General features: G+C 34.6%; 5 protein-coding genes across 6 annotated transcripts; 2 read left to right on the forward strand and 3 right to left on the reverse strand.

Moving 5' to 3' along the window:
* The first annotated feature begins 111 nt into the window (after nucleotides 1–111).
* On the forward strand, nucleotides 112–5,469 carry Pp2C1 (protein phosphatase 2C). Its single transcript, XM_066404099.1, has 9 exons — nucleotides 112–362; nucleotides 494–701; nucleotides 1,342–1,461; nucleotides 1,522–1,644; nucleotides 1,705–2,074; nucleotides 2,128–2,265; nucleotides 2,319–3,397; nucleotides 4,391–4,681; nucleotides 4,737–5,469. Exons 1-9 carry the CDS (start codon nucleotides 267–269, stop codon nucleotides 4,838–4,840), a joined length of 2,529 nt encoding a protein of 842 aa, XP_066260196.1. The 5' UTR covers nucleotides 112–266; the 3' UTR covers nucleotides 4,841–5,469.
* On the reverse strand, nucleotides 5,388–6,704 carry LOC136418177 (alpha-tocopherol transfer protein-like). Its single transcript, XM_066404153.1, has 6 exons — nucleotides 6,542–6,704; nucleotides 6,335–6,494; nucleotides 6,033–6,285; nucleotides 5,874–5,984; nucleotides 5,723–5,825; nucleotides 5,388–5,674 (listed from the first exon to the last, which is right to left on the reverse strand). The coding sequence occupies exons 1-6, from the start codon at nucleotides 6,657–6,659 to the stop codon at nucleotides 5,523–5,525; spliced, it is 897 nt and encodes a 298-aa protein (XP_066260250.1). The 5' UTR covers nucleotides 6,660–6,704; the 3' UTR covers nucleotides 5,388–5,522.
* Nucleotides 6,705–8,083: 1,379 nt separating this feature from the next.
* LOC136419283 (GPN-loop GTPase 1) lies at nucleotides 8,084–9,485 on the reverse strand. The gene is made up of 5 exons (XM_066405501.1): nucleotides 9,056–9,485; nucleotides 8,767–9,000; nucleotides 8,553–8,712; nucleotides 8,299–8,504; nucleotides 8,084–8,245 (listed from the first exon to the last, which is right to left on the reverse strand). Exons 1-5 carry the CDS (start codon nucleotides 9,441–9,443, stop codon nucleotides 8,115–8,117), a joined length of 1,119 nt encoding a protein of 372 aa, XP_066261598.1. The 5' UTR covers nucleotides 9,444–9,485; the 3' UTR covers nucleotides 8,084–8,114.
* A 764-nt stretch (nucleotides 9,486–10,249) lies between these two features.
* On the forward strand, nucleotides 10,250–17,901 carry LOC136418147 (cyclin-L1). Its single transcript, XM_066404111.1, has 8 exons — nucleotides 10,250–10,571; nucleotides 10,769–10,953; nucleotides 16,379–16,499; nucleotides 16,559–16,665; nucleotides 16,776–16,938; nucleotides 16,992–17,149; nucleotides 17,205–17,480; nucleotides 17,541–17,901. The coding sequence occupies exons 1-8, from the start codon at nucleotides 10,350–10,352 to the stop codon at nucleotides 17,770–17,772; spliced, it is 1,464 nt and encodes a 487-aa protein (XP_066260208.1). The 5' UTR covers nucleotides 10,250–10,349; the 3' UTR covers nucleotides 17,773–17,901.
* A 582-nt stretch (nucleotides 17,902–18,483) lies between these two features.
* LOC136418190 (sex-lethal homolog) lies at nucleotides 18,484–21,916 on the reverse strand. Of its 2 annotated transcripts, none has more exons than XM_066404179.1 (6): nucleotides 21,688–21,916; nucleotides 21,452–21,483; nucleotides 21,012–21,319; nucleotides 19,568–19,765; nucleotides 19,310–19,476; nucleotides 18,484–19,091 (listed from the first exon to the last, which is right to left on the reverse strand). In XM_066404179.1, the coding sequence occupies exons 2-6, from the start codon at nucleotides 21,479–21,481 to the stop codon at nucleotides 18,928–18,930; spliced, it is 867 nt and encodes a 288-aa protein (XP_066260276.1). In that variant the 5' UTR covers nucleotides 21,482–21,483; nucleotides 21,688–21,916; the 3' UTR covers nucleotides 18,484–18,927. The 2 variants fall into 2 exon arrangements, with proteins under 2 accessions (XP_066260276.1, XP_066260285.1); XM_066404188.1 differs by having other exon boundaries at nucleotides 19,069–19,234; nucleotides 21,688–21,914.
* Nucleotides 21,917–24,047: the final 2,131 nt, after the last annotated feature.

Genomic DNA, 24,047 nt, shown 5'->3' on the forward strand with positions numbered 1-24,047 from the left:
TTATCCCACGATGCAAGCTCAGACATCCCCTCCCTCATCGCATCTCTCTTTAGAGTATGCTTTTATTTCATGTAATTTTTCTGGCGTACGTTTGAGTATTTGACACACTTAAAAATAGTAATTTTCTTGACTTGTGACAGTTGGCCATAAACATAATAACTGGATTTTTTTAAATAAATAAGAAATAAGCCTATTTGTGAAGGAAAATTTGCTAAAAATCTATTACTAAAAGTCTATTCAATGCTCTAAATGTGAGAGACTCAAAAATGCCGGCATCCATTGGCGTGAATCTGCGGGTGACTGGAAACTGCCGCCAAGGCGGTCGTAAATATATGGAAGATTGCTTTTCTGTGGCTTACCAGGTAGTTAATAGAAACCCACTGCTTTATTAACATTTTATTTGTTCCCCCTCATTTCCTTGATGCCCCTAAATATCCACTATCACAACTGATCTTCGAGTAATTTGGAAGGGTTATCAAACCTATTTTTGCAGCAAACTGAAGATGAGAAGGATCTGGAATATGCATTTTTCGGAATATACGACGGACATGGGGGAGTCGAGGCCGCGTCTTTTGCCAAAGAGCACCTTATGGAAACTATTATTAAGCATAAAAACTTTTGGAGTGAGAATGACGAAGATGTTTTGAGGGCTATTAAGGATGGTTATATTGCTACACATTATGCCATGTGGAGAGATCAATGTAAGTTAGTTTAATGTGCTCTAACAAGAATAGGGGCACATGCTTGAGGGTGAGCAAATATGACCAGAATTGTCCCAAATGTATTAAGAATTTTGGTTACTTATAAAATTAGGAACAGAGAATATAAAATAAATAAATTATATCCATATGAGAGAGGAGAATTCCACATATATGTTATACAATTTAAAAAATATACTAATGATAACAAAATCATAAATCTCAAATTAATAGGAGACCATGTAATAGATGTACCATTTGGTTGAAAGAGTATTGAAGGCACCTTGCTAAGGACAGAGTTATCCCAAGACATTCAGCTAACATTTACCATGTTCTTTTTTTGTTTGGGAATCCCCTCACCTCACACACAAGTAGGGATTGTCCCTAGTAAGTAACAAAGGTTTTAATAGGAGTTTTCACCTGAGACCTTAGTAATGGATGAATGTTATTCTCAGTTAATTATAACTAAGATGATACTTTATTTTGATCGCTATACAATAAACAAAAATTAAAATGCATTCAGGTTTCAGAATTTCAAGAGTTGTCATGTTGTTATTATGATGACATGTTTTTTTCTCAATATTATTATTATTAATGTTATGTATTTACCTATTGTTGGTTATTATTTTTTTTATTATTTAAGACAAATGGCCAAGAACGAGTTCAGGTTTGCCTAGCACTGCAGGAACTACTGCTTCCATTGCCTTTATTCGAAGAGGCAAAATCTATATTGGTCATGTGGGAGATTCAGGGATTATTTTAGGTAGAAAATATAGATTTCTACTTTAATTTAAAAAAATATGTAAGGTAAATTTTGTAATAGGTTATCAGGAACCTGGTTGCTCAGAATGGAAAGCTAAGCAGCTGACTAAAGACCACAAACCTGAAAGTCCTGATGAGTTGAGGAGAATTGAGAGTTGTGGTGGGAAAGTTGTTTCCAAATCTGGTAAACATTTATAACTTCAAAAATTTTTAACTAATTTATTTTAATGCAAATATCCTCCAGGGGTCCCTCGAGTGGTTTGGAACCGCCCGAAAATAGGTCATCAAGGTCCAGTAAGACGTTCGACCCCAATAGATGAAATTCCTTTCTTGGCAGTAGCTCGTAGCTTGGGTGATTTGTGGTCATATAACTCTCAAATCAATAGATTTGTAGTGTCTCCTGACCCAGATTGCTCAGTGCTTCCCATTGACACAAATATACATCGCTGTCTCATATTTGGCACTGATGGTCTGTTGAATATGTTGAGCCCTGCGGCTGCGGTCCATATTGTACAACAGGCGGAAAGGCACAATGAGTGTGAAGCCTTGAGTGACGATTACAATAAAGTATGGCTAAATCCCAGCAAATTGTTGGTTGAACGTGCTTTAGATAGGTACACTTATGAGTAATTTTTTAAGAAATTGGTGGAGGTTGTTTGGTTTCTAGGTGGCATCAGACGAAAATGAGGGCTGATAATACGTCAGCGGTTACACTGATGTTGGATCCTCCAGGTCCTCCTAGAGCTCAAGTTTTGAAGGACCGAAAGAAGAATTTACCTGCAAGTGGCCTTAAGATTATGACAAGGTTTGATCAGTGACAATTAATCTGCTTATCTGTGACATAAATGGGTTTCTTAGGTATGATGATGATTGTTCTCAGGAAGAATCCAGCACCAATCAGACTAGTTTGAAGGATGCTACAAGTAGGGAAGAAAGGTCTGCAAGACCTCAAGTACCATTATCTACTATAGAACCAATGCCTCAAACCAAAGAGTTTATAGGCCATAATAGGGAGAGTGATACTTGCGAAACAAATATTTCCACATCTTTCAGTGATGTTTTAAATAATTTGCCTTTGAAGGAAAGGAATTTTGCCGCAAGGGAAAGCACCAGTTTTGATCCTAGAGAGCCTTACAGGCCTTCTGAAGGAGGAAAAGAAAACACCACTAGAAGAAGCGATGATACTATACAAATTAATGAAATTTCCAGCAGCAATATTGAAGAAAGTGTGTCTGAAGATGAGGGTTCTGATACAGCAGAGCAGGAGAATAAAGCTTTGAAGAGGAAAATTGATGATAGCCACTTACAACAAAGGAAAAGCTTGAGGCTCAGCTTAACGCAGAAGTTCCTTGAACAATCTAAAAAACCTGCTCCATGCACTGTTGCAGAAGAAAGATTGAAAAAACTAGCTGAAGCTGCTGAAAAGAGCAAAGAGCAAAAGAGCATAGCTTTGACTGAACCAAAAACTAACAATAACAACATTTTCAGTGGAACTAAGGGTTTAAGCATAACACAGAAAATTTTGCAAAGCAAGAAAGTAACTTTAAAGAAAAAATCATTGGTTAAAAGGCAGCTGAATCGGAAGAAATTGAAAATGGTTTTGGAGACTGTGCTGGGAAAGAATGTGAGGAAGAAAATGGGCGATGTTTCCTCTAACACAAATGTGACAAAACGGTCTCAAAGGGGTGAAGAAGGTAGCTCGGATAATGCTTTAAAAGGGAGTGATGTGGGATTAAGTAAGCCGGAGGAAGTGGACGTTATTTCCGTTAACAAAACTGTGACAAAACGGTCTCAAAGGGGTGGAGAGGGTAGCTCGGACAATGTTTTAAAAGGGAGTGATAATAATGCAGAAGGATCTCAAGACAACAGAGCTGAAAAAAAGAGTGATGGAGGGCGTTCAGGGAGGTCTGGGAGAAGCAGAAAAGTCATAGTGACTAGTAAGTATTACTGCTGAAAATTGGTATATTGTTTAATAAGTGACGAAATTCGCATTTTTTGTCACTGAGAAGACAATTTTTGGTAATTTCCTTGGATTAGAAAAAAATATTTACTACCAGTAAAACATTTAACGTTAAAAAATTATCCTTTTTCTACGACCATGCATGATTCAAACGGTAATTAAAGTTTTAAATAATTTAAAATTTGAATCGTGTATGATTTTATTATTGGCAGCAAAATATATACAAAATAAAATAGTAACCAATTTCCAACTATACTCCTACGAATGGCAGGTTGTATTCACACGTTGCTGTTAAATTTTCATCTCTGGAGACGAAGGTTAACGTTTCGGGATATTTTCTTTCTAGAGATGAAAACAATGTTTTTGGTCAGGGGAAAGTGTGATGAATGGTGTCTTCTTGCATAGTCGTAGAAAAATGCTTACTGATTTATTTGAGAATTGTATATTTGCGTATACTTGCATGTCTGCCTAGGTAACCAGACATACAAGAGGCAAAGAAGCATCTGAACTTGACGGGTAATTTTAATTTTTGATTAGTGAGTATCAGTGGCATAACACTAAAAGGTTTAGGATTGTAAAAAGAGCCTGATTCCACAAGAAATATTACTCTGTAGATTTTCGAATTGGTCAGTTGATGTGGACTTTTGTGAAAAATGTGCACCCCAAATTTAAACCAAACGGCAATAAAATTGGAAACCTTAACACTCTGTATGTTAATATGTATTTTTCGAATAATGTTTATAAAATCTTTTCGTATACGTGATTCATTCGGGGATTTCCGGGAACATTCTTGTAAACTTGTTACGAGACACGTTCAAAAGTAGTTATATATGCTGCCCATATGCAGCGTGTAAAATACATTATATATGGGGGTTATATAGGTCTCTCAGTGGAAAGCTTAAAGAGTCCGACTATCACAACAATGGTATATTTTGTATTTGGAAGAGGGTCTAATTTTGTGATATTACAGGTAAAATCAGCAACTTTAAAAGGCAGTCCGCGCGGAACGCCTCTCGAAGGTCTAAAGAAATTGTTGCAAATACCTCAGCAAATCCTTCTTCCAAAAATTCTGCAAAAACTGACAAAAAGTCAGTGCCCCTGAAAAAGAGACAACATGAAGATATTGCCACGAAAGGCAAGCTCCAAGTTGCAAACCCCATAAAGGAGACAACGAACGTTACTCCTTCAGCAATCGAAAGGAAATCCGAAGCCGGAAACCAGAACGATATTAAAGAGAATATTAAGCAGGGTGCCTTAAAAGGTAAGTATCTTTGTTGAAGTGTAATTAATTTCAAGAATATTTTGCTTTGGTTCAGGTAAATCAAAAAAAGCCTTGCCAAAACTAAGATATTCGCTAAGGCGGCGAATACAGGACAAAACGAAAACAATAAAAAAAAAGGTTTTAAAGAGAACTGTATAAATTCGTTGAAGCTCATTTTCTACCACTCATAAAGCCATAGAAAGGGTCTCATTTCCACCAGAATATGTATGTATAGTTTTATACGAATTTGGAACCGAAACAGTCCCTAGACAGGTTTAGAAACGTTTTCAAAGGTCTGTGGTAGATTTAACTGATTTTTTTCTTTATTTTACTTATAGCATGCAGTGTTCAGTTTTATTTAACCTTTAGTTTGAGCCTTTAGTTGCTGTGGTTATAGGTATATATCATTAGCAGGTACCTGGTATTTTATAAGAAGAATTTTTAGTAGCTAATTTTTGCCCGGAAATTGTACGATGTAGAAATCACTTTTTCCGCCGTTTCTCAATAGTTCTCATTGAGTATATAGAATTTATCCTATTATTTGAAGTGTTGATAGATTAATGTTAAACGTTCAAATTTGCGGGATAATTTATTTAGCGTTACGGATCTACTGTAGTATATTTACGCGTTTTAATTTAACATCTCTATGAAGAACGTTAGAGTCATTGTGCCTTTGTTACCAAAAAATGAAATTTGAAACAAAACGTTTATGCAACAGTAAAATAACTATATTTGTAAGAGATTTATTATTTTCTCATCTGAAATATAAACTTTATAGTTAAAACGCTTGTGCTTGCCTGATTTGACTTCCTAAGAGATTACTATCAAATTTTCTCCTTAATCAATCTACAGATAACCTTTTAAAACTACCATCAAAACCAAACAAACTCTCGGAATTCTTTCTAGGCCCGATCCTCTTGCTTTCATCGGTGACCATAGTCTTTTGCAGCTCAGAAAACCATAGATTGTCATAAATATTTTCCTTCATTTTCTCTAGAATTTCTAAATCAGAATCCATCACTTTATACCCTTAAAACCTACCGAAACAAATTTGTATGGCATCTGCATTACCCCCATAATCTGAAGGCAAACATTCCAAAGGAACGTACTTGTACAAGTTCTCATTATGTGTGTGAACGATGAGCTGAAATGCATTTGTTTAAAAACATAAGTCCATTAGCTTTTAAGTTACCTTTTGGAACATTTCCTTGTTAACAAAGGGTTTTACGATTGCCAGCAGTTTATCCATAAACGGTACTACATTGATGAAGTGAACTGATATCAGTCTTATTGGCATGGCCGTCTAAAAGCCTTCTATGTTAGCTCAGAAAGTAAAATTTCCTTGTCTCACCTGTAAGTAAACTAAAAACTTCTTGAAAATTCCCAAGTTGAGTTTAGTCAAATGTCCAAACACCCCCCCCTTCATGTCCATGACGAAAACCAGCCCATTTCCGGGGCCCTCTTGGTGCATTTGCCTGAGCACCAGGGTGTCAAATAATTTTGAGTCGATTTGGGGGTTGTATAGATCAGGATTGGTGTTCATAAGCTTGCCGAGCACTATATAGTACCCTTCGTTGGTCTTTTCAGGCAGTATTGTTAAAAGACTTAAAAAAATATTGTCAGTTTCAAGATTAACTTACACCGAGAACTTACGACACATTCATCGCTTGCTTCAAAGCGGGATCGTCATCAGGATTCCTAACGGTAAAAAGATCTTTGCAGTGCCCTCTTATCGTGAAGTAGCTTTCCAGGCATCCTTTGGCCTGCTCCAGGCTATAGTAGCAGGCATGCAAAGCCAAAGCTACCTGCAGTTCTACATGTATGTGATTTTTCGGTTAGAAACATAATCTTGGTGCTTACCTGCTACTTTGGGGAAGTGCCTCTGCTGCCCACACCAGACTAGCAGCATTTCCACTTCATCTTTCTTGAGCTTGGAATCTTGCTCGTAGAGCTTGTTTACATCGATACATTTGTCCATAATACTTCTCTCTTTAAAGTGAACAATAGACTAATATAAATTAGCGTAGCAAAATTATGTAAATGTTAATGGCAGTTGCCAAGACACCATAATTATTTTGTTGTTAAACTGTTTATAATTTTAATTGACAATTTTCAATTACCTGAAATTAATATCCATTATATAGGGTGTTCGCAAATAGCGTTTACATACCTTAGGATTCGATTTCTTAGTTCGAAATAAGAAAAAAGTTCCTGGGAACTTGGGTCCCCAAATGTGCAGTACTTAAAAAAAGTCGCACATGTTTAGTCGGCCCTTCACCCTAAGTTCCATGTCTCTGGCAACAGTAGGAATTTTCCGATACCGGCAATAAATTTGTAGTAAAAAATAATCTCTAGGTACAAAATTTCATCAACGTAGCTTGAATAGCACCCGAGATATTCAGGAAATATTATTTATGGGGAGATCATCTTCAAGGGGCTTTAAATTTTTGAGAGCTTATGTTCATAGGGTTTTTTGTTTATTTTGACTTAAGAAATCGCGTCCCGAAATGTGCGCACTATTCCCGGACATCCTATAATATATAGTAAAGACATAAGAATGATTGAAGATGTATTTAATGTATCAGTGATTGAGGTAGAATAAAAAAATACTATCGCATCTCTTTTTTAGTGATGTTATTGACGTGTTTAAGACGTTTTTACCAAAAAGATCAGTAGTTTAATATATGCTTCAAGGCTGCATTTCAAATCAACTAATCTTTGGACATGTCTGTAAAAGATTAATTAATTTCAAGTCCCATACTGTACACATCAACATTATTTGGAATTTAAAAAGTCCAAAAGGTCAATTGTTTTATGTCCATATAAGCGTTTACATTAGAAACCTATGAAAAAAGACCATGAGGGGAGTAATTTACTGAATTTAAATTAGTAATGCTTGCATTTGTATTGTATCTATTGTAACAAGAACAGTGGCGTACCTACTACCAATGGTTCAAGGCAGTAAAAGGATCATTAAAACAAAAATATAACATTAAAGAATGTTTTCAACTTTATTTGAAAATAAATATTTATTATGACCTGCAAGGTCCAAATTTCTTCCCCTATAAGCTGATGTTTATTCAGAAAGGACATCCTTACGTATGGAATTTTTAGTATTTTAAGAGTTAAGTCAAGCTGTGGGTTTGTAGGATGATGGTTTTACTAGCATCGTTATTCGGTGTTTATTGAGTAATTATTTTCAGAACTTTTCTGTACATTTTGGTGCTTTAAAAGGAATTGTTAGAATCTTTAAGGTGCACAAATGTTTCTTCAGGCATGAGCTGGAGCCATCTGTATCCGCGATAGTTGATACCCACGTTTATGTTGGCGTTAGCAAAATAGAAAAACACTGCACAACATTTTTTTGTTTAAGTATTAAAATAAAACTACTAAAATTTATTAATTTATTAAGAGGTATAAAATATTTTCAAATTCATCCTCCTGAAAACTCAGCACTCTCAGCCTGCTTTTTAATCTCTGCTTCCTTTGCCCTCTTCACTTGCAGATTCCTCTGCTGCTGCAGAACTCTCTTAAACGCATTTTCTTCTTCTAGATCAACTACATCTAAAAAAAAGTAGTTAAATTTTAGTTAATTAGATATGGTATTAAACTGTTACTAGAGTATGGTTCTTCCTCTCCCTCACTGTCCTCTGAACTTTCACCTCCTGGATTTCTCAAATAAACATCTGCTAGCTCAACCCCTGCAGGAACTGCTGTTACCAAAGAATTTTTATCTTTCTCCAATTCACTGGCTAACTCTACTTCCTCTTTATTCTTTTTCTCAGTTTCCTCCTTGATCTTTTGCCACTCTGCCCGATAATTCCTTTAGGAACATTTAATTCACAATCAAATACACTCCCCAACAACTTACGTTTCATATTCAATCCGGCATTCCTCAACCACTTTAAATAATTCCTCTATTCCCTGGCCTGTGGCTGCACTGACACCACAAACTTTCAAATTCTGATAAAATTCATCCAAAGCTAAAGCCATAGATCTGGTTAGGTTACTAATATAACTTTCATCAGCCTCTAAAAAGGGTTTTGTATTATGTAGTGATTAAAACTTCAGCACTTCTAATAAACCTAAAGCTTCCTGAAAACTTTCAAAGTCTGTCATCCAATCCTTGGCATAACTAGCATCAACAATATCAATTTTATTCATACAAATAATAAAAGGCAAACGAGTTTTATATAATATTGAACAAGCATAAAGCATGTTAGACATAAAAGTTACTGGAGATGTGCTCCTCACGCAGTCAACAATATACAAGATTACTGTAGGGTATGTCGAGGCCAGAGTTTCTGTTATTATTGAACCTACAAGGATTTATATGTTAAACTGTTTTTGGAGATTATTTCGATTTATTTATACCTGACACACTCCAAGCAAACACTTCAATCTGCCCTGGAGTGTCTAATACACAATAGTGGTTGTTTGATTTCCCTATAAAGTCTATAACTTCAGGAAATTTGGTGGAAAATAGATTAAGACTGGTAACAATGGCTCCGTTGGGGCCCAACTTATACTGTTTCATAACTTCTTTATAATTTACTGTGTCTCGGATGTCGATATTGGCAAAGTAGGGAAGGTTAATGCAGGCAGGGTCCAGGTTGACTATATAAGGTTTTTTACCATCGCATCCCTCGGATAGCCTGGTTACAAGTGAGGTTTTACCACTTCCAGCCATGCCTAAAACGAGTATGCAGGTAGGGGGCTTTTCAGGTTCTTTGGGTGGCAATTGAGACATGGATTCAGACATTGTGGGTATTTCCGGTTTTGTTAGTAGAACCTTAGTGAATTAAAAATCTAAAAGAAGAGAAATATGTACAGAAGCCTTAAAGTATTCTTAAATGTTCATATAATTTTAAAAATTGAAATAAAAACATAACCCCATTTTTTAAAGCCTAGAGATGTTCGAAGCGATACTTTGATATATCAGTACGTTTAGATTTGATTTTGATGTTTTATATCGATGCAACTGTTGAAATATTGTATTTGGTACTTCAAATTGGTATGTTATTTTCTTGTTTCGCATATAAGCTTACCAGTTTATTGTACCTGAAATATTCGTCGAAACTGCCAGTCTCTGTAGTAGCAGTACAATAGATAGATCTATGAGTAAGGAGTATCTTGAAAAGGATCCGGAATGTGGCTCCTTACTTTTTAACGCTTGACGCTTAATTTTATTTTTGAGGGTAAAATAAACTTTCGAATTTTCGTATCTCCAAATTTCGAAAGATTCAATATGCCGATTATCAACATTTGCGTTATCTACATATATTGCCATTGTTGATATTTGCACTATCGACATTTGGAGTATCGATATTTTTGTAAAGATATATCTAGTAAATGAGTGGTCAATTACCAATTGTAGAGTTGTTCTTAAACCAAATAGTGATTCATGTCTTTAATGCTGTTTCAGTTAAATCATAGTTACTAATTGAAACTTTATTTTTATTCACATATTATTAGAAACTTTTCTGTTTGGAGTAATCGGTGTAGGAATTCTACGGTTAAATCGTTATTCATTTGACAGATGCTGTACTTGTCACTCTCCCCACTCCAATCGATTCATTTCTATTCGCTTTAGACGCCATTTTGTTGAAGTGCGTGGTGTGCGAAGTGTTTTTAGTTTGTTGAGCTTAAATTAGTTAATTCGACCAAAATGGTATCAAAAGAAGAGAAAAAGGAAATATCCGTCATAAAGAACAATGTAAAGCCATACGGGAACGTGCTGCTAACGTTGAAAAACCAATTATTGCCCGAAGAAAAACTGGTAGACACGCCGTCCCAAAATGACGGCCTCAGTTTGGACGCTGAAACTGATTTACGAATTTATGGATGTGAACTTATTCAAACGGCAGGGATATTGCTGAAACTACCTCAGGTAAGTTTAATAGAATTCCCATTGCCTCACAATATGTGTTTGCATCATTCAATTTCTGTGAAATTCACACTTCAGCTCATTCAACTCTGAACTTTGATTTTCCCAGAAATCTATCATCTTAACGTTTTCTATAGTATTTCCATAAAAGCTCTTCCCTCGATCACCAATTAACGCCTCTTTTGGCCGCCTTTTTCTAGGTAGCAATGGCGACTGGGCAAGTGCTCCTGCAGAGGTTCTATTATTCGAAAAGCCTGGTTCGTCACCCTATCGAACACACAGCCATGGCCTGTGTGTGTCTGGCTTCTAAAATAGAAGAAGCACCTCGAAGGGTGCGAGATGTTGTTAATGTCTTCACCCATATCAGACAAATCAACTCTGGAAAGTAAGTATTTTTTGTTTTTTACTTATTTTAAAAGTTTTCGACTTTACATTAATTTGACCAACTTGAGATAGTTCTTAATGTAAAGTCTTATTTGAAGCATAACTTTTTTCTGATGTTTGTTTGTATAAATTTCAATATCTATGATTTTTCATGTATCGTCAAATTTTCATTTGGGTTATTTATATTTTTGATTTACTTGGTTCATAACACTCGAACTGACTTGAGCAAAATAATGTGCAAAATTACAATTGTTGTATAGGTGTTCACTTGATTTTTGAAAGAAGGTCTTTGCTTTCTATAACTTTCTTATAACTAAAGCAATATCCTTTAATAATAATACTGAATTAATTTCAAATTAGATCTTTACAATTTACAGGCAGAATTTAGTTGTGAACACAATTTTGGGAGTCTTTGCAGACAATTTGTTAAGCTGTAAAAGTATCTACATTTGTGAGATTATTTTTTAACTGTCTGTTTGATAAGAAATGTTTGAACAAATGAAATTTCCAATCATTAGGAAAATGCAGGATTTTTGCCTACACGAGTAGCTAAATTTTGGCTTTAGCCTAAAGTTTAGCTCACTCAAAATGGATCGTTGTTATGTATCATTGTCTGAAACACGCAAAGGCGATTGCGACTTCAGTGAGTAAATCTTAGCAGCTTTGGAAAAATGTAATTTACGATTTGATTTTTGTCAAAAATCCACGCCCGGTTTTCTAACAGATTACCTCTAAATAAAAGATACTCAAGTTGTATTGTTATTACAGAGGCTCCCCAAAAATTGTACGGGGTGTGTCAATAAAACACCAAACCGAGAAGCCCGAGGAGTCGGCTCTATAATATAAGAGCTCTGTCACTCTGGGTGAGCATTCACGGGGCGAGTGGTTCGACATTTTTTGGAATTTTTCAGCCTAAAAAGGTTTGTATTAGGTTATTTTTTAAAGTCATAGTTGGACAATTATGGCACTCTAGCCCAAGTATTAATGAATGTTATTTTAGATTGTTTCTTCTACTGCTAATTACAGATTGGAAAAGTAGAGGTGCAGGGTAAGTAGGATTTGGAAGTTGGTTTGTGGTTGATTAATATGGATTGTAATATTAGGTTGATAAAACTTTCTTCTTCCTTGATAATATGCTTTCAGTTTTTTTTAAAGGATCAAAGCAAAGTAAGTGAAGAAATTCTGGGGTGAAAGAAGTTATTTTTCCTTAAAATGAACAGGTTGGAACTAGTATGGACTCAAGTAATTTTTTTCACAAAAACAACGTTTTGTAATAGGTATAACAGTTTTCACGTCCATTAGCTCTTTGTTTCTTGTTTGTTTAATTAACAAATTATTCAACATTTTCAAAGATTTCTAAAGGTCTTTTAGAAAAATGTGATATGTTGAAATGTTTTATTCATCATAATTCCTGCATTGCATCCAAAACGTATTTCAATTAGTATCCTAAAAGGCATCTCTACTGATATCTCTCTTGAAAATCGCTTTGCTTGTGCTTCTAATGAGTAACCTGGAAAATTGCCAATAGTAAAGCGTATATGGTTCCGAAAAAAAAATCGGTTTTTGTCGAAGCTCATTCTATCAATTAAATAATTCTTATCTAAAACGAACCAAGCACTATAATAGCAAAAATGACTTAATACTACCTGTTTTATGTTTAAATATTTATAAGGAACAGGAGACCGACTACTGTGACGACCCTGCAACAGTTTCATTTTTATTTAGGTTCGTGTTATTGTTAACCTGGACTTTTTATATAGCTTATTCGGATATCTGCTAGTAGGCATTAAGTGCGAACTCTTCCTATGTCGAGCACCTTTTTCATACTTAACGATGCCTTTCTCAACGCCAGTGCTCATGTTCTTGTATTTGGCTTGTCGCTCTGTACTCAGATAGAGTTGAATATCATAGTTGGTGATCTTAGTGAGATTTTTCAAAGTTCACCATTACAAATTTGGGACGAAAAATACTGCACTCGTTAGTCTCATTCTCACGAAACTGTTAAGTGGAAGTTTGAACTTTGGTACGCTATGCTTTGGCAATGAGTTTATGTAATTTTTGACATAAAATTGGACTTGATGTTTAGAATTGTACATGGCATTCTGTTAGATAATAAAAAGTGGATGGGTTTATTAAAAAAATTAAAAATTAACAGTCGTATAGGGTGTTTCCTAAATATACGGCGTAAATTTAGGTTCATGTTTCTTGTAATAAAATGTGGTAAAAAGTTGCTTTAAACGTAAGTCCAAAATCGCATAATTTTCGAAATATGGGGTGGTAAAAATCCATATCTGATGTTTTATAAAAAATTCGCCAAAAACTACTAAGGGACACAAGATTGATGTGTTTAGTTGTTCTATTCAACAAAATTAGGAAAATTACAAGAATCACTGCATTATTATTGTATGTTGTGTCGATATATCTAAAAGACACACCATAATATTCTGATTAACAAATAGCGGAAATTTCAATTAAACCGTCTGTTATAAAATTTCAGTTTATTAAGGGTTGGAAACACTGAAAAATCTGACAATATTGCCATTCATGGGATCTCATATTATAGGTATTTCTTAATCTGATATTACACTAATTTTTTTTTTAATTTGTTCAGAAGTTACGTTATGTCGGTCTGTGATTTAATTCACATGATATAGGCATATTGCCAAAAGTCTCTAAGGAAACTTTAGGAATAAAACCTTTAAATGTCGCCCATTTTAAGCATTAATAAAGCTGCTATTCGATTGACGTGAAAATGATGCATTTTGAAGGATTCTTGAAATCTAATGAATGAAGATCTTGTTAATTCTGATGTTATTCAAATATGGAATTGGCTTTTTTGAGTCCCAAGAATTTAGGGTTATCACTTCGTAAAAATGATAATTAGTAATAATACTTTCTTTAGTAGATATGCAACAATGGGTCATTGTGTAAGTTACAGATTTAAGGTAAATTATTTTTTTCAATATTAAAGTTTATAGCGATTTTATCAGTCAAACCTCCACCGGTTAGTTCACAAGCATTAGGTTTAATTTAGGGAAACTTTTAGGCTCAGTTGTATATCTTAATCTTAAACTCCACCTGCAGTTAAACTGGATATTTTGGCAGGTAAACTATAGAACATATGTTAAATCTGAGCTTAAACCCCAGATCTAGTTTAAAACTGGAGTATTTAACTGGATCTCACCCATATTTATTACGTCACCAAAATGCCTTTCAACCAATCAAACCAAAATCTGGTTTGAGGAAAAGTGTTCTACCTACCACAACTAGCCCTAAGTGGCAACGCAACGTTGATTTTGTTAATAGAATATGCTTGACCTATTTGATGAGTCTGTAAGTGTGACAAAGACAATGAGATACTTTGATTAGAGACAGTGTATTCAAAATGTGTATGTTATGCAAGGGTTTAAGACAGAGTTTTTGCATAAGAGTGCCCCGACAATGTATAATCAGTTGATATATATCTCGTGTAATCTATATTTGTTTTAGGGTATTAGCTTTTCTGCAGCCGCCCCTTTGCCTACAGAAAGTAATTTTAGAGTAACCGTGTTCAAAAAATTGAGGATATTTTTATCTATTTCATATGTTGACTTTAACCCATTTCGAAACCAAATCTAATTTTTTGCTTAATTTTTTTTAATTTTCTCTCAGCACATTTGTTTGGGTTTAGTTTCCTGCATCAAATTGTAAGAACTTGGACATGGCTTTCTCCGTGGAATTCTTATAGTTGTACTGGGAAAATAATTGGGTTAGATAGCTATAGGATGGAATATTACCGAATGGATTCTAGAGTACTATTTAGCATTTCTTAGTAGATATATTTTGTTTCACTATTTTTCAAGATTGAAGGTTTGACCAACTGGTCCGGATTTTTTCCAGTCAACCCAGAATAGTAAGGGACCTAAGGAGAACAGACAGTAAGAGCTTTTTGTTTCAACCATTTTTTAAGTTTTTCCGAAATTCATGGAATCGTGGTCTCCACTATTTGACCTTGATTTGATTAAATTGACATTTGAAATTAAGCCACCATGTGGAACTCCACACCTAACCCCTTCTCCACCCTTATTTTGCACAATGCTTAGTGTTTCGTCTTGCCATTTTTGCCCGAATAATCCTTCGTTGTAAACCCAAGTTTCAACTAAAAATACTGATTTTAGTGGACATTAAAGTAATTCATTGTCTGTTAGGAAGGTAAGTCTTTTTTGGGCTATGTTAGATTGAACCTTTAAAAATATATATCCACAATTGTAGAGTATAATTAACTGTAATTTTGTTAATGATTTTTGCGAGTCATTAAATAAATTTCTACCTGGTAAATATTTAATAATTTTGAATGTGAAGAGCGAGTGGCCCATATTCAATTAAAATTAAATAATGACATAAATCGCTTGCAGTGAACATAGATACATAGATGTTAAACTGATTGCAATAGTTTATTTTTTGGGCCCTATTGGTAAATATCCAGTAATATTCATTTCATTATCGTTTAATATATATATTATGTTACACATGAAAAGTAATCATACGTAGTAAACCCTACAATGCCCTGCGGCCCTGAGCCTTTTTTAAATAGAAATTATATATAATAATTGGAAATATGAATATTATTTACGTTAATGAGTTAATATGTAGGTAAGTACTGACTGTGTACACTGCAACTGCAAGTAAAAGAGGTCTTCTTGCATCTTCTTCATTAAAATAGTCAATTAGAACGAGGACCACTGTGCCATAAAACATATGTTTGGCGTCGTTTAGTGGCTGTACACATCGCAATTCCATACGTTTACTAGTCTGACTTTAACCAAGTTAGGCACGTTCCTTTAAGGTCCAGTTTTGTACCAAAAGTTCCACTGTGAGCTAATTGAATAACATTCACAGTTCAAATTCTGCATTAACTGCGAGGGGACTTTAAACCGCCTATTCTATGCAGAATTCAACAAAACATCTTATTTCTCTTGAGTGAAAGCAAACTGCTTTTATTGACTTCCAATTCTCACTTCCTGTAGGTACTTTTCCAATCTGTATAGCACATTTAATAACTTACTGCTTTTAAATTGTAATCCAAAAAGTGTCGAACTGCTTGCAAGCATGAAGAGCAATGGATGGGAAGGAGAGAGAACTGGAACCTCCACCACTGAAGGGGAAAATGAAAGTTCAATTCCATTCCAAAATGAAATTTATCTTTTCATCCACTAATAATAGAGGCTTTTTACAGGTTTAATTTTCTAGCCGCAAGTTCAAGTCAACAACTGAAAAATGTCTGGAGAAGTTCCAAGTAAAAAAGGCGCATAGCAGGTAACATTAGGTTATGAAGGAAAAAGTTGTGCTTCAAATTACTCTACGTGCAAAAATGAGTGTTTAGACATTAAATTCCTTTTTGTTTGTCGTTCTTTTCGTTTTCCCAACCATTGCTTGCTTTTCCACAGACCCATACAGCCTGTGATATTGGACCAGAATTATATCCATTTAAAAAACTTAGTAATTAAGGCCGAGAGGAGGGTTTTGAAGGAGCTGGGATTTTCCGTGCACATCAAACACCCCCACAAGGTATTAAGACGACTTAAAGTGTCTTCGATCAATGCTGAATGCTTCTTTAATTGTTTCAGATCATTGTCATGTATTTGCGAGTGTTGGGGTTTCAAAACAATCAGAAGTTAATGCAGTACTCGTGGAATTACATGAATGACTCTCTTAGGACTGATGTGTTTGTCAGGTGTGTAACTGATAACAGGAAACTTCTTAGTTCAGTTTCAAATTTAGTGTTCAATCAATAAGCGGGAGCTTTTATATACTGCACTTATTACACAAGATTATTTGTTTTAGATATCAACCTGAAACAGTAGCTTGCGCCTGTATATACCTCACCTCAAGGAAACTGAAGTTACCATTGCCCAAAAATCCTCATTGGTTCACGATATTCGGTGCCACTGAAGTGCAAATCCGGGACATTTGTATCAGAATATTGAAGCTCTATAGTAGGCCCAAGGTAAGTAATTTTTTGCTAGTAAATTAGGAAAATAACCAAGAGTTATCTTGCAGTCGAACATCGACGAATTAGAAAAAGATGTGGATGCTTTGTGCGAAAAATACAAGGAGCAGAGAGTGAAGGCTAAAGGTGTTAGCGGTAGCAATTCACCGAATAACAATAACCAAGATCAGAAGACTTCGGCCCATAACGCATGGGGCGGGTTTATTAGGTTGGTTTCAGTGTTGTGTAATTTACTTTTTTTATGTGTTTTTTTTAATTTTCAGCCGATCCGGCAGTCACATGCCACCTCCAGTAACGGAGAAACGGTCGCGCTCGAGGTCTCAAACAAGATCGCCTGAAAGGCGCCATCACAAGAAATCAAAAAAACACAGATCCCGGACAAGGTCACCGAAAAATCACAAGAAGTCCCATAAACGAAAAAGCTACTCAAGATCCAGAAGCAACACCCCTCATAAATCTAGACGTCCCAGGGATAGAAAGCGCATCAGCAGATCACATAGCAACGATCGTGACGTGAAGAACGACCGATACATAGATAGGTGAATTGAAGTAAACTAGAAAACATTCTTAGTAGGTTTACACATTATCTCCAATTCTAGATATGATGATAAGTATGAGAAAAGTAGTCGCAAATACAAGGAAGATAGGGAAATCAAATACAAAGATGACCGTGATCGATACGACGACAGAAGGGATTCAAAGAAATATGATAGAGATGATAAGTATTCGTCCCGGGATGACAAGTATTCGTCCAAAGACGAGAAAAGAAAGAAGTCGAAGCACCGAGACAGATCTGAAAGCCGGTCCAAAGATAAAAGAAGAAGGAGCTAAAGTCTAAAAAATAAAATTTTGCCTTAGTTGATTATCTTTTTTTTAATGGGAGCGTGTAAATATTGGTTTAGTGAATTTGTTCATAAGTCGTAATTTTAAAACTGAATATATATATTTTCTTTATACAAAGTTTAATGTTTTAATGATAATGAATAAACCTTAGACGACGTGTGCATACACGATGACGTAAAATTTATAAGTCGTTAATATTCTGGGGTCACAATAACCTGTGCTTTCTGAAAGGAAATAATTGTTGCTGCTAGTGGCGTACACAATTTTTACAAATCTTTTAATGCGAAATCGTCACGTACGCCAATGGTTCTTCTAAAATCTGTTTGAGACAGTATTTTACTGAAAATTGAACATTTAGTATCAGGAACACAGAAATGTAAGGAGGTGTATTTAGCTCCTTGAATCATTGCACGTACATACATACGTCACATTCGGAAATATTTTACTTGAAATTATTTGCTCCAATTACTATCAGGAGCTAAATATACCTTCTCGCATTTCTATGTTCCTGATACGAAAGGTAAAATATTGCGTAAAATACTTAGATTTTTTTTCACGATGTATAGTTACAAAACGCTCTCTTTATTTTTGAGAATTTTAGATTGCCTATCTAATTCGGAGATATAAATAAATAAAAAAAACAAGTTATACTTCAACAACTTATATTTACTTGGCTCCTTTCTTAATCTTCTTTCATTAACTTTCTTTAATAAGTAAAATTATACAAGTTTCCGGTAACAAACAAATGGTGATATAAGAGAAAAATCGCCCATTGAGTGACGCTGAATTAACGGAGACTTTGCCTCAAATTTCTCTGCGTTTGGGTCTATTTTCTCCTATGAATACTTAAGAAATATACTCTAAAAAATATTTCAAATTGAATATTCCTTGTAGAAATATGTAGAAATTGTTTTCTATGTCAAACAAAACAGTCTTTTCAATTACACACAAATAGGAAAAACAAAAATGCGACCTCTCCACCACTGAAAGAGGGTACAAAAACATATTTTTAGAGATTCCACAAACAAAAAACAACACAAATTTACTTCAGTGAAGAAGCGGTCGCTAACAAAAATCACCTATTAATTAACGAACAAAAAACATCTATTTCGAAGGTAAAATGAGGTCAATAACTAAGCGAGCTTAGTAGAAAAACGGGTTTTGGAAAAACGTATCTCCAGCGCCCAAATTTCGCATATTTGAGCCCGAAAAGGTAGGGTATCTGGGAAATCTAGTAGGGAGGATTGGTCTTGAGGGTAGAGTCAGGTCTCTATAGGGCATTAAGCCTGTTCTTAAAGCCGGAAATCCTATAACAATCACAAGCAGACAAAGCAATTATTATTTACTTACATTATTTCTGAGAAATAAAAATAAACACTACTCTATATTTTACAAAAATAAATAATTGCTGAGGTCTTCTTAAGATTCGCCAGAACCAGAAGATCTTAATCTATAAAAGAAACAACCCCTTACGTATCTTAAGGCGATTTTACAATTTTAGACTAATTTTTCTTCTGTCTCTTACCTCTTCCACATACTCCAGTTCCAAATGGGGTCCAGGCTTCAAGATACTGGGCTTTCTGTCTTCCATGGTCCTCTGCTACTCTTACATTCAATGGCAACATTGCGTTTTCGAGGAGTTTACCATCAAGGTTTGCTATAGCTGCTTGGGCTTCTTCTCCTTTGGAAAACCTACCACCAATTTAGCAACCATAATTTAATTTCAACCAAAATATGGTTTAACTGATATTTGTGAAACTCAGTAAGGTTTTGTTTGTATCACCTAACAAAAGCTACTCCTCGAGGCATTCCAGTATGTTTGTCTTTCAGGACCGTTCTTTGCACAATTTCGCCATAATCTTTGAAAAGATTCTCTACGTCTTCCTCAGTGACGTTTTTAGGGAGATTTGTTATGTATAAATTAGAGTCTTTCATGTCTGTTCCTGGCGGTCTAGAGTAGGACACTTTTAATCTTTTGTTCCTACAAAATATATGGGGGTACATACTACAGGGTTTAAAGACACACGCAAACAACACTGAGCTGGCAGCACAGTATGCACAGCTATACAATTGGCTTATGAAATGAACTGACCACTAAGGAAGAAAATAACAGACACACGTCTAGGTGGAACTCTCTTTTGGAGGAACCAAGGAAATTCTTTGACTGTGCATACATGCTAAAATTCAAAGCAACTGAAACGAGTACTGATGAGCCATAACAAGAAAATAATGAACATCAAAAATGGGTTCTAGAGAAGGTTTTGCAGGGGGAGGCGAAAATCTGATTACAGAGGCCACAATCTATAAAATCTTTTCCAAAAAGCAGACGCAGGAGTTGGGGCGATTAATATATATTTATTTCTGGAAAGAAAAAGTTAGAGATTTCAGCAAACTGCCAGCCTGTTTCACGTTCAGTTCTTAGAAATATTATGCTTTTAGTCAAGTTAGTTCAAGTTACACTTGGATAAGGAAGTTTAGAAAAAAAAAATAGAGTAAACTGCAAGTAAAGGTGTTTTTAATTAAGCAATATCTTCTTACTTTTTTGGGTAGTTGTTGTTAGTTGAAAAGTGTAATAAAATGCAAATTTAAATTAGCATTTTATCACAACTCGCATATACGTACAGTAAAGTTACTTTCCACACGTTGATAGAAAATAGTACAATGAAAATATTATTTGTATGAATATGTTTGGATGAGTCATACTAAGTCATTCAGGATGTAAATGCACTAATACTTTCACCAGAGGGTGACAGATTGATCTCCTAAACTCAGATTTTGGAAGCACTGGGACAACTTATAGGATATAGTATACTCTAAGAGTTCTTGACATGACCAGCAAAGGAAAGAGCCCAATTTCTCCCATGGTTAAGCAGGCATTAAGAAAGAATTGTAACAATGGCTTACACAGAGCTTGGTTTGGTCTTTGTTTACTTGCATACACTGGGCATCTCAGAAGAAAAGAATGTTGATTTTTTCTTGAAAACAAGAAGATAGTCAGAGCAAATTTTGTACAGATATCCAGCAATTTCCAGATAAAGGTTTAATCTGTTCGGCAGAAAACAAGTTGAACTACTAAAGAATAACCAGTAAAGTGTAACAGGTGTTTTACATTGAGTGGGTTATAATAGACCACAAGACAAAGTGGAGAATTGTTACCAGACCACCGAATTCAATACAATACAATACACTAAGGGACTACTATGCATTCTTTCCAACTCACCACTTACCTGAAATTAAATCCATTCAACATTTCTATTGCCTTGGCTGCATCCTCCTCTTTTAAGTACTTGACAAATCCAAATCCATAGCTATATCCAGTCTTGTAATCTCTCATTATTTTGATACTCTCTATTTGCCCTAGAGATGCGAATATTTGTGCTAAATCATCCTCTGTGGCAAATTGAGGTATGTAATTCACGATCAGCTTGGTTTTGTCTAGTGTTGCTGAAAAGCTATCACCAGAACCATTGTTTTGGTCCATTGTGTGTGAGGGATGATTGGGGATGTCCTTTGAAAACTGTGAGTTCGAGGCAAACTGAAATTGATTGATGTGTGTTAGGTGGGATGGTGTATAAATTGTTGCTTTTGTTTTGAGGTGAGAGTCAGGGCTAGAGATGACTTAAGAGCAAGTTTCTGATAAATAATTCAAAATTGTTTTAGTTCTTACCGGAAAGGGTCCTAAGGGTGACCGAAACATATCTGAAATCAAAACATAGACTCATAAGGAAAGGTTAAGAAAGGCAGGGCGAAATAGAGACTTTCTAGGAAGTTCCTTAAATTAAAATTCAAGTAAGAAGAAAAATGGGGGAGTTTGTGATAATTTTTTCTAAACATTACACCTTAAAAGGGCTTGTCAAAACCTGCAGTGCGTAAAGAGGAGGTATGAAAAGGGTACATTTTTACCTGAAACTGCGTTTGTAAATACCTCTGTAATTCTTTTTTGGGAAACTTGTAAACTGAACAGAAAAATTAGTAAAACTTTTCACTACAATCGATTTGCTAATATATAACGTTCATTTTATTTCCTTCTTAATAAACTCTTTAGACAATTTACAAATTTAAGAAAATATCAAAATAACAACATACAAAAATCAAAAAAAATCTCCAAACTTTTTAGGAAAATTCCTGAATTTTGAGGTTATAAAATAAGCATTTTTGCAAAAACATTACGTATTTCAATAAGAACGCTCAAACGATCCAATGCTGTTTTTGTCTGATGCATATGACCAAGGACAAGGTTCATTGATTGAAAAGGCGTTTTCCAAGTTATATCTTTCTGTTACTCTAAATGCTCGGAGTACCCTACGAGTATAATAACGTGTGAAATTATGTCACAAATTTTTAGATACATTTATATTTAAAAATTTGCAATTTATCATACTTTTCATTGATTGATTTATAAAATCATTTATTGCGCTTGATAAAATTCAATGCTGAAATATTAAGTTGCTCCTATATTAACATATATAAATTTTGAAATCTAGTTGTCTTCATTGTCTACACAGAGAAGCATTTCTTATTTACAAATTTTATTAGAAGCCTATAATATTTGTAATTACTGATAGATGTCCAAAATTCTTAGCTTCCTATACAATAAAATCCAAATTTAAATGAACCTGAACGAATAAAGTATTTTAAAAACAGATAAATTTCTAGAAAATAATTTACGAGTCACATCTACATGGAACTGTATCCAAAACGGCGAAATTTGATAACATGATATATACATTCGTTAGAGCTACTCAGTTTCATTACGTCGACTAACAAGCAGCCTGCACTTTTAATGGAGATATTTTATATTTATGTAATTTGGTGTAAATGTCTGTACTGCGCCCCGGCGGAGCGCCCTTGCACAAGCGAAAATAATGAGGGTCGTATTTCAACTTCTTTCACTTATTTATTTATTTAATTGTATTCCTGCAGTTTATTTTATTCACGTGTATGCGGAGATTTCCGCGCAAAAAGCAAATAATAATGCAAAGCGATGTAATAAAATTGAACGTTTCGCTCGAGCCCGACATTGCATGCGGATTTTCTTGCGAACTTAAGTGGATTTTTGCTAAATCCAAGCAGAATCGACAGCTGTGTCAACCTCCGAAACTTGCCCTGTAAAAATGAATAGTAATACCCGCAAACTGATTCCGGAATCGGAATATGCGGAAAGTCAATATTGCAGCGCGTGAAAAATTCGGGATTGGGATAAACTGGTCGGATGCAACCCCTTAAACGAGTTTAAATGATAAAAAATGAATATTATAACACTTTATTTTTTTACATTAGTGTAAAATCACACATTTCAATTGGCTTTCCAGTTTTTTTGCTGTTTTTTTTGGCATGCGAAAGGAAACAATAGAAGTGAAATTTATTTGAAAACCTAATATGAATTGCGTTATCTTTACATTATCAATTGAAAAATTCTTTAATGTAGTAAAATTTTCACTTGTGTAATGACTTTTTTTCACGTATCATATTAAATCCACGATTTCTTATCAAATTGGCGAACATCAATTCCGTTGTTAAAAAATGTATGTGATAAAGAGACTTTTATGTTGGCTCTCGTGGTCAAAATCATCTTAATAATTTCCATAGAATCGATGAAATTTAGGCCATAAACTTCTACCAATATCTCTCCACAGTCAAATCTCAATCTAAATATTACATTAAAGAATCGGCTTAAAGCAATGAGTGTAACAAAGAGAGAGATACTATTTCCTGGTTCTTTCGCTCTCTTGCTTCTGACATGGAAGTCGGAGAACAAATTACATGCCGGAGCCATTTCAGTTACGTCAGTATAGAATTCAATGTGGTTGTGCGGCGGTCTGGGGACTGAAAGCTATGTTATTGTGTGATTAAATATTTTGGGCGCCCTCTCTTAATAGAAAAGTAAAGCGTGTTTAATAAAATTCTTGCGCATCCACCAATTCGATACTAATTCAAAATACCGTACGGCTCTAAATTTTCTCATTGCTAACTTTTTAACAAATTATTACTTTTTAAAAATTCAAAAGCATCATTAAATAGGAGAAAAATTACTCTTTTAACATTTTTTAATTTTCTTAAATGATGTTTACGTCACCGTTAAGGCAAAATCGCCAATTTTTTTAAATTGAAACTTGACTTAAGTGACACCTCACATTAAGTCTTTCAAAACTACATTCAATGGTGTATTACGATTCAAAATCGATTACTTTATTTTTGAGAAAAACAGCTATAAATTTGGTACAAAGTGCAACGTAAATTCAGTTAAATAGTACGTAAATAAT

This window comes from Euwallacea similis, chromosome 2, assembly GCF_039881205.1.
Source record: "Euwallacea similis isolate ESF13 chromosome 2, ESF131.1, whole genome shotgun sequence".
NCBI classification, from domain to species: domain Eukaryota; kingdom Metazoa; phylum Arthropoda; class Insecta; order Coleoptera; family Curculionidae; genus Euwallacea; species Euwallacea similis.